This window comes from Cinclus cinclus, chromosome 5 (assembly GCF_963662255.1).
Source record: "Cinclus cinclus chromosome 5, bCinCin1.1, whole genome shotgun sequence".
Classification (NCBI taxonomy): Eukaryota; Metazoa; Chordata; class Aves; order Passeriformes; family Cinclidae; genus Cinclus; species Cinclus cinclus.
In genome coordinates this window covers 28,096,019-28,105,346 of record NC_085050.1, presented here as the reverse complement: position 1 = coordinate 28,105,346, position 9,328 = coordinate 28,096,019, and the positions used below count along the sequence as shown (strand labels likewise).

The 9,328-nt window shown below is 35.9% G+C and overlaps 1 protein-coding gene across 1 annotated transcript in view; it reads left to right on the top strand.

Annotated features, from left to right (window-relative positions):
* The first annotated feature begins 1,186 nt into the window (after positions 1 to 1,186).
* DLC1 (DLC1 Rho GTPase activating protein) overlaps positions 1,187 to 9,328 on the top strand; it is a 200,499-nt gene continuing 192,357 nt past the window's right edge. The window contains exon 1 of the mRNA XM_062492811.1: positions 1,187 to 2,236. Coding sequence (XP_062348795.1) covers positions 1,187 to 2,236 — 1,050 coding nt within the window. The remainder of the gene's footprint in view (positions 2,237 to 9,328) is intronic.

Sequence of the window (9,328 nt, the reverse complement as noted above, 5' to 3'; positions counted from 1 at the left end):
TGAGATATTTTCTTTGTGCAAATATGCACATGCAATGACACAAGATTAATGTATCTCAAATACCATCATACAAAATGTTTAATGCAGCTGTTAGTAAAAATTCCCCACATAGAAACCCAAGCAGCAACAGTGACCTCTGGCAGGGCCAGGCAGTCCAGGTAAGCAGAAAAGCTACAGCCAACCATGTTGGCTCACAATCTACCCTTCTGGGGAGCCTTGTCCTAAACAACAGTTTTCTCCATACCTTACACTAGAAGATCATAAATATATTCAGCAAGGCAGGGGGGGGAGTGTGACAGGCTTCAGGCTTTATAATGTATTTGAATCAGAAAATACTTCAAAAACTTAAAGTAGTTTTCCAAGTGTTATTAGTAGCAATTTAAAGGGTAAGACTACATGCCCTTTAAAGGCCCATTCAAACCCAAGCTTATCTATGATTATATGATTTATTTTCTTTTTATTACTACCCAATAAATTATTTACTCTGCAGTTTCATGTAACCCTTGTAATTACAGCTTGGCCTGAAGAGAATGAATAGTAACAATAAAAATAAGAGCCACTGAATGGGCCAAAGATACTCAGAAAATAAATAGTTTATACATTTGATAAATTTTGAAAAACCCTCAGTTGTTCTCTACCTCTTTGTGAAGCAGCCAGAATTCTGCACTCCACAGGTATCTCTGGATGCGGAAGAAATAAAGTTACTCTGTACGCAAAGCAACTGTAAGATATAATGTCATTTATACCCATTGAAATTATTATCTTATGAGAGACACAGTTAAGAGGAGCTTGTAAAATTTTGGCTCTGGTGCTTCTTGCTTGTCCATGTGCCTGTTTATACCATTTTTGTTTACTTGATATTGGAAAGTAATCAGAAAAAAATGTTATACTGAATTATGAATGCCATCAAGTTTTGTATGAAAAGTATTAAAACTTTAAACAACAGTCTTTTAAATTCCTGTCCTTCTGGTCCCACAGTCTTATCTTGTTTTGCACTTTTGTTTAAACTGTTCCTTCCCTTTTTTTTTTATTTGGAGTTGATTCAATAACGCAGTCTTTTTTTATTTCTTGCAGATGTTAAAATGATGAAACCTTCTCTCCCTCTGGAGCAGTGCACAGCAGCCATGACATCTCCTCTGGTCCTCTGCAGAAGGTACGTTGCAGTCTGCTGCTGAACTGTTATGACATGTCTCTAGCAATCAGAAAGAAAAGCTGGGAAGAGCATGTGACCCAGTGGATGGGATTGGCTTTGGAGCCCGTGGAGTATAATACAGCATGTCGTCACGGACTTGTAGCTGATAACCTGCAGACAAGTATGGAAAAAGATGAGGTTTCGAGTGTGGACCGGAAAGAAAAATGTGCTTCATTTTCAGAGTGCTGCTATAGTGGAGAGGTGACTGGCTTCCCTGAAAAACAGCTGGGAAATATTTCAAAGGAGGTGGATGAAAATGATAACCATGAGGACAAGGAACATTTTCTGGAGGCCAGCACAGAAACTCTAGTCCATGTGTCTGATGATGATGATGACTATTCTGCACTCAACCTGGATAGTGTTAATTACCACATCACTGCTGTAGGAAGTGAACCCAAAGATGAAGGGCACAACATAAATGGAGCGGGCTCCTTAGCACAGATGGTACCAATAACAGAGGGTAACAAGGCAGCTGAAACATCTGGACTCAGTGGAGATGTAAGAGAGGAACCTGGCTGTGACACAGGTCCTAATGAGGAGAGGAAAGATGTTTGTGGCAGTATTGGCCAAAGCCTGGAGCTTTGCAATTATGAAGTCTTAAATGAAGTACTAGATGTAGACAAGGAAAATTGTATCAATTCTCCAAATGTGAAAGAAGCTATTATGTCTGGGAAGCAGCTGCTTCATACTGCTGTAATTGCACAACAACGCCGGAAATCTGATGCTTTCAAAGATGGGCTTGGAAAGTCGGAGTGCAATGTGGTAGAGAGTGGGATTTCTTCTGAATCATACACCAGTAGTGATGGACAGCTCTGTTCAGCAGTGCAACCCAGCAACAGCCTTATGCAATCTCCTCCTTGCTCTTGTATCCCAGCAGTGGAAAATGGTCTGGATGAAAGTGGTTTCATAGAACCTCAAGTGGCCCCTGAAAACAAATGCCTTTCAAATGTCAGTTCAGCAGAAGACATTCGGTGTTTACATGCAAGGAATCATTTGACCACACACGAATATTCAGACAATCAAGTGAAACTGCGCAAAAGAAAGGTAGGATGCTGGTAGACTGCAGAGTTTTTTCAAATATTTTCCCCCCAATTTCTGATGATGGTGATACTGTGCCTAATTCACTGGAGAGAAAAAGCGATAGTTTCATTACTTTATCAGGTTCAAACAATTTCAAGACAAATATGTCTATACAACAACTAAATTTTAGGAGGCTTTTTTAAGCTCTGGAAATGGCTGAGCTATGAATTTGGATTGTACTTGATATTCACTTTATATATGGTATTTTATATATTTCATATGTGCTGATCAAGGATAAATGAGTACGTCTTCTTCATTGGTTTTATTTTTGGTTTTCTGCTGCTGTCATTATCTGATTCCTCTTAGGAAAACAGATTGTGTCCAGGGGTTTGGAAGCCTTATTGAAAAAGAGAGTACAAAGAAAAAGTCCTACAAATTTTAAAAGAGGGGAAAAAAGAGGAAAATATTGGAAATATTCTGCAGTAGTTCTTTGGTCTTTAGCTCAGCCCCATGAGCATGTGTTCTTGCAATAACACGTATTGCTGAGTCTGAAACAATATTTTTAATTGTAAAGCAACCAGAGAGTTTCACTGTCTTCACCGAGTAAGGAAGGGTATCATTACAAATTTTAATGGAGAGATTCCTTGGCAATAAAACTCCCATTGGTTTTATTGGGAGGAGATGTGTTGATTGTGGCACTATGGAATTCATCTTAAAAGTCTGGCTTTCCCAGTTGTGCTGCTTATTCTAGCTAATAACCAATTTGTAATTGTTTACTTCTCTCAGCCTTTTTTTATTTGACATCATCCAGCTTCTTTTGCCTGGGTTTTTTTGTACATCTGGTTTCTTTTAATTGTACGGGTTTTGTCTGTCAGCTACAGTGCCTCAGTAGCTGTTTCACTAAAGCATAAATTCACATATCTAAAGTACTCTATGCCCACTCAGCATCCTGAGCTTCTGGCCATTGCTTCTTTGTGTAGACCCTTTGTTAATAGTAACACTAGATTAACATGGTGAGAAGATGTAAGAAAGTTTTGCCAAAGGTTTCAGAAGCTGTCAAAGCTAGTCTTCTTTCATGCAATCACAGATAATGTGGAAACCATTTAAATATCTCACAGTAAGAATATCTCAGAGTTACAAATAAGAAGCAAAAATATGACTGCAGTACCAGAAATGCTAATGAAAATGGTTCAAGTTTATAAAAAAGAAAATTAACCAAATTGAGATTGTAGTTGAGAATTAATTGACTATTATAACCATTTCTCATCTGTTTTACTTTGGATAAAATTTTCTTTTAAAGTAGTTATTGATATTGATGTGTACATTTCATATCATTAGTGAGATGCAGCATGCTATAGTTTTTAATAGCTTTGATTTTCATGTCTCTCCTTGGATCTTGTTTGAGGTCACATACTCATCTTTTAAATGTACTCTCATGAGAAAAATATTTGAGAATGTAATGTATAATTTGTGTTTGTGCCTTTAAAGGACAGATTATAAAAATTCCACTGAGACTAATAGTGAGAAAAGCTAAGGAAGGAGATGAGCATAAAAAGGAGCAAAATGGTTGCAAAAACTGCAAAATTGTGTGTAATTTAAAAGGCGATGGAATCTGTTAATCTTAAGGAGACTTCATTCTACTTTGGTTGAAGAAATCTTTGCCAAGCACTGTAACATGAATGGCAAAAGGGAAAAGATATGATCTGCTATTGTTTGTGGTATTATTTATCCCTAAGTTCACAGGACACTTCTACAAACAACATTCATGCATAAGGGTTTTTCTCACTCATATCTAACAGTACACTATTTTCCAAAAGCCTGTCTGTGTTGGTAATAGTGTGCAATGATAAATGTGCCTATGTTTACAAACGTCCCCTGAAAGCCACTTCTGTAATTTTTAGAAAACATTAGAAAAACTGCAGACTTGAAACTGAATCCATCCATAAAAGCCAAGTATTTGCTTTGCAGTGACAGGAAGACTTAAGGGATTGGGAATGGTATATAAAGCCTTTTCTCTCAAGGTCAGCAGTTCAAACAGTGCAGTTCAGGCCTAAAGCACACCACTGTCTGATTAATGCTCAGTGTCAATTATAGCTGTACATAATCATATGCCCATAAAGGTCAGAATATGGGAAAATGCACATGAAAATTAATTGGTAAAGGCACTGGGCATCCAAATCTTGAGGTAGCACCTTGGGTGATCATAGAAAAGTGCTGGTCTTCAGGCATTTTCATGACAGTTAAAACTTAGGACCTTTGAGTAGACTTCTGCTCTTGCTGGTACTAAATTCTTTTGCAAATCTGTTCCTTGTTAACATATTTTAAACTGTTTTTAATTGTGGCAATAGAGCATGACCTTCCCTCTTATCTTTAGATCGGCTGTCTTCAAACCAGAGCTGAGGTGAGAGACAGTGTGGATCTGATATGCTTGCTCTGCAGACAGATGCAGGTTTGAGGGCTTAAGGGCTTAAAGTTTAGCATCTTTGACCAGCACTAACTCCATTGCAGTAAATTGCTTTGGTCATGATGGATGTACTGACACTGAAGATGCTTTTTACAAACATGTCCAGCTGTTGCAGCATTCTTTGCTCCCTCAAGTCACCAGGGTTCAAATGGACGAAGCACAGCACCCTCTTTTCCTTCGCTTCCTCAGAAAGACTTCCTAAGGCTCGGAAACAGAGAGGACCTGAATCTAATTGTGAGAAGTTAATGATATTAGGTCTAATTGAAAGTTACAAAATAACCAAGCTTTCCTGTTTTTCCTGCTTTGATAATCAATTCTGTTCATCCACAACATGAAGTTTATGGTTATTAATGGTTCAGAGTAGCAGAAACATAAATGGATGAAATATATGTGGATAAACCAGCTAGACCCTTCTGTATGTGTTCCTGGGTTAAATAAATTTAGATTTTAAAATAGTCACTTCACAGAATTGTATGTGGAATAATCTTTGGAACTAAAGAGAAAACTCTAGTGCATGGGGTATCAAAACAGCTTATATGTATGTTCATGTGTAAAAAGCAACAGATCTTTTAGTGAGCAGTGTTATACAAAATTAGAAGAGCACCAGCTATTGAGGGAATGCCAACAAAAGGAGACTATTTAATTATTATGCCCTGATTTGTAAATGGAAGAATATGGCCCTTATCTCATACAGAATGTATCAAATTTTTACATGTGCTCCATTTTATGTTTTCTCCAAGTTGCTCATGTCATCAAGCTTAGCCAAAGAGAGGAAAATTCCTGCTGGGGCATATAGAGAAGGTTCACAAATGCAGCAGAACTCTAACAAATTAATTTCAGTTCTTTTTCAACACAAAAAGGAACTACTTTATTCAGCACCAGCATAAAAAGGTGAGTTGAGGCATAGTTTCTCAGTAAGTTCTCCCCACTCACTTTTCAAACACAATTACAGCTGTACAGTTGCAGCCAGTGATAATCAGCATTTTGTAAATGCAATTTTTAAAACAAGACTCAGACAACTCTTTTAAATGGTGAATCAGTAAAGGAGTAGAAAATCAGCATTGTAAAGTGTGGCTCTAAATAATTTGAATAAAAATCCATGAAGTTTTAAAAAAAGTGAAACATTACTAAACTTCTCTTACAAAATAAATTTTGCCTTGTTCCATAAATTTCACTGTTCTTCCACCACCCCCTCCTCTTAGATTTTATCCCTAGAAGTCATTCAATGGGAAGAGAACAGCCACAGAAGCAACTGTGACTGTTCTTGTCTCTCCAGTAGGACAATGTAGTTCCTCATGGCGGTCTACTTAGAAGATTTCCAGTTTCAAATAGGTGATGAAATCTCGAAGTCATTCCTGCAAGGCCAAAGAATGTAAGAGTCAGAGTTATTCCTAATGCTTGTTATTATTGCTACTACTTTAATCCAGATTTCTAGATCAAATACTGTGTGGTTTGCAAAGGATGCTTAAGGACACAGCTAATGTCAGCATAATGGCAACTGCCAGTGTCAGTAAGATGAACTTAATTTAAGAGTGAGATTAACAGAAGACTGGCAGTAAATGTCAAAAGAAACCTGGGTAGAAGGTTACCTGGAATTACGCATGTCTTTGGAACAGGGCTTTTTCCCCACAAGAAAACCATGAGTTTTTAAATCAGGGTATTACATTTCCTGTACTGTTGTAAAAAAATTTATTTATTTATTTATTTCAACAATTATAATTATACTAATGTAAAAAAAGCACAAAAATTACTTACCTGAATTCAGCCTTTTCCATCCATATTTGCTTCTGAGTATTGTGAATGAGATGTAAAGGTTGACTCTCCCATGATGATAAGAATTGCATTTTGTTTCACAACACTAAGACTGTTATTTTTGGGACATAGGCTATTCCAGGACCTTATATTTGTACCACCATAAATTAATTTCACAGAAAACTTACATAGTTTTGCTTGCTGGCTCAAACTAAGATATGTGGGACAGATAGTAGGAAAGATTCACAAAAAAATAAAAACATATGAGGTACTTGTTTTACTAAAATTGTTCCTTTGCAACTCTTTCTGTGCCATCTCTTCTATTTTTATTGCATGATCCTTCTCAGCTGAGCACTTAAAAGTAATATATCTTATTGTGAACAATAATATCAAACATTGTAGGTGATTTTCTTATTTCATTGATTTTTGTATACCAGAGTTTCCATCCCCACCACCACTATGTCTTTCTGAAGTCTTAATCTTCCTTTGCCTCTATTCTCTCCCTTTAAAGTTATGATAATTCAATTTTCATTCTTTTTTTCACTTTTTAAAAAATGTAGTTTAAAGATTCTTACAGTGGTTTTGGTATTTCTATTTTATAGAAGCTGGTTTCATAAGGATCCAGCCTAAACTATTGCTACATAAGTATTAGGATGTAGGCTTGTTAGGGTTGCACAGCAACAGATCAACAGATCAACACAGAAAAAAACATCGAAGATAAAAACAATAGGAATATGCAGGAAATCTTAATTAAAAATGGAAACATGCATTTTGTTGTATTCTGATTTTATAACAGGGAATTAAATTTACCTTTGTCTGAGACACAGTCTGCAAACGTGTCAGTCAGAGGAAGATGACAGCTTTAAAAGTTGGTGATTTTCTGAGTCAATTATCATTAATTATTGCTTTGCAAAATATGCTAAATGCAGTCATTTCTCACAGTTTTTCCCTTTGAGTATTTCAAAAGATGGTCATCTTGCAAATATGTTAGTGGAGAAATCCAATAACCAGGGAAGAAATCTGTCCTCTAAAATTATAATGATCATTGGAAATTCTGCAAGTGTGGTCAGTCATGAATGTTGTTTGGATGGCTGATAGAAGACCAAGGTTTCTGTGCTTCTTTGTGGTTATGGAAGACCAACTCTTAGCTGCTTAGATCTGTACATTGAATTAATGGATGTCAGTGGAACTATTGTGTTCTTAGATTGTGCTTAAATGCCATGCTGAACTTGGGTGTTCTAATACTTATTAGCTTTAGAGACAACAGAAGCTAGTTACTACAGAGGTATTATCATAGTAAAATTACTTTCAAAGCATATAATACTTTAACTATATTTCCTATACAATTCAAACCTGCACTTATGCCACAGTAGCTTCATTTTCATATACAGAGATAAATAATATAATCTGGGCATCTAGGACATAATTTTCTTTTCTTTTATAAAGGATAATGGCAAATACAAATATTGGAAATATGATAATCTCTTTTTAAAGATAGTCTTTCAAACAGTGGAAATCTATTTTATCAGCTGTGAGATTTGGATTTGGTTTTGTTCCATTTCTCCATCTCTTAAAATTTTATACAGGTTTTTTAAAAGATTCTCAAACTTCCTAAAGGTTTTAGAGAAGAACATAGATCTGTTTATCCAAATTCATAATGTGAATATGAGCACCTTAAGCCATAACAGCTTTTTGAAAGGTTAACTCCTGCCCACAACTCAGAGCACCAGTCTCTAGTATTAGTACAGTGGGCAATTATTACTGAAATCCAGTTACTTCACCACAAGGAATTTGCTGCATTTGCACATTGCTATTAAACAGTCATGGTTTTGAAGGCATTGAGAAGAATCTGGCAAGAGATGCAAGTGAAGCAAAAAAAAAATAGTATGATTTCTTTGAAAAAAAAAAAAGAAATCTTCTTGGCTGTCATGAGTATTTGTTTCTCTTTTCTGCACGGAAATCTTGCTTTCTAAATTTACCATTTAATAATGGAAATGTGGTTCAAAAATATAAATGCACTGAAACAGTTTGATTTACATTTTTTTAAATTATATGTATTTTCCATGGTAATTAGTAGAAAGTGGTGGTCATAAAGCACTCCTATTATTGTGGTTACATGACCACGAATTTTCTCTATTACTTTCACAAAAGTATGTATCATAAATATTATCTCCATCTGGGAAGCTAAAGAATGCTTTCCCACAGACTTCCTTTATGTTTGGACTGAAGTATGATGTATTTCAAACAATGTGAAAAGTATTTAAAACAAGTTCAGAACAGGATGGGATGATTGCCAGGCCATTACAGTATAACCTTTATGCAAATTTTACTTTGGCACATTTTTGTGACAGTGTTCAGCAATAAATTTTCAAGGTTGACAGTGTTGTCTAGACTGCAAACCAAGAGACTGTTGCACATCGAAATATGCTTGGAGCTGAGCTACCTAAAATGGTCATGAAAGTATTTGTATTTATAAGCAGTTTGTAGTCGCACACTGCTGCTTCAAAAATCATCTACCAAAATCATCTACATGCTTCTTGGGACTGGTCTTTCAGTTTCATGCAGTGTCCGCTCAGAGTTTTCTAATTTTGTCCAGTTCTGCAATACTGACTGGAAGAAAACTTCTAAAACATTTTTTGTTTTGCTTTTAAAATGAATCTTTAAAAACACCTTACTGGCCAATTATTTATTCTGTGCACTCTATAAATTGTTAGTGGTAAGTCATGTAAAATGGGCCAATGACCACTTGCTAAAATGACACCAGATTTTTAATTAACATCAAACTTTTGTGGGAAGCAGTTTTGGAAGGAATGAATAGTACGTAAAATCTTTAGCAAACAGGAAGTGGAGTTAAGACACTTGGACAAAACATGCTGGATTACATGACATCACTGTCCACA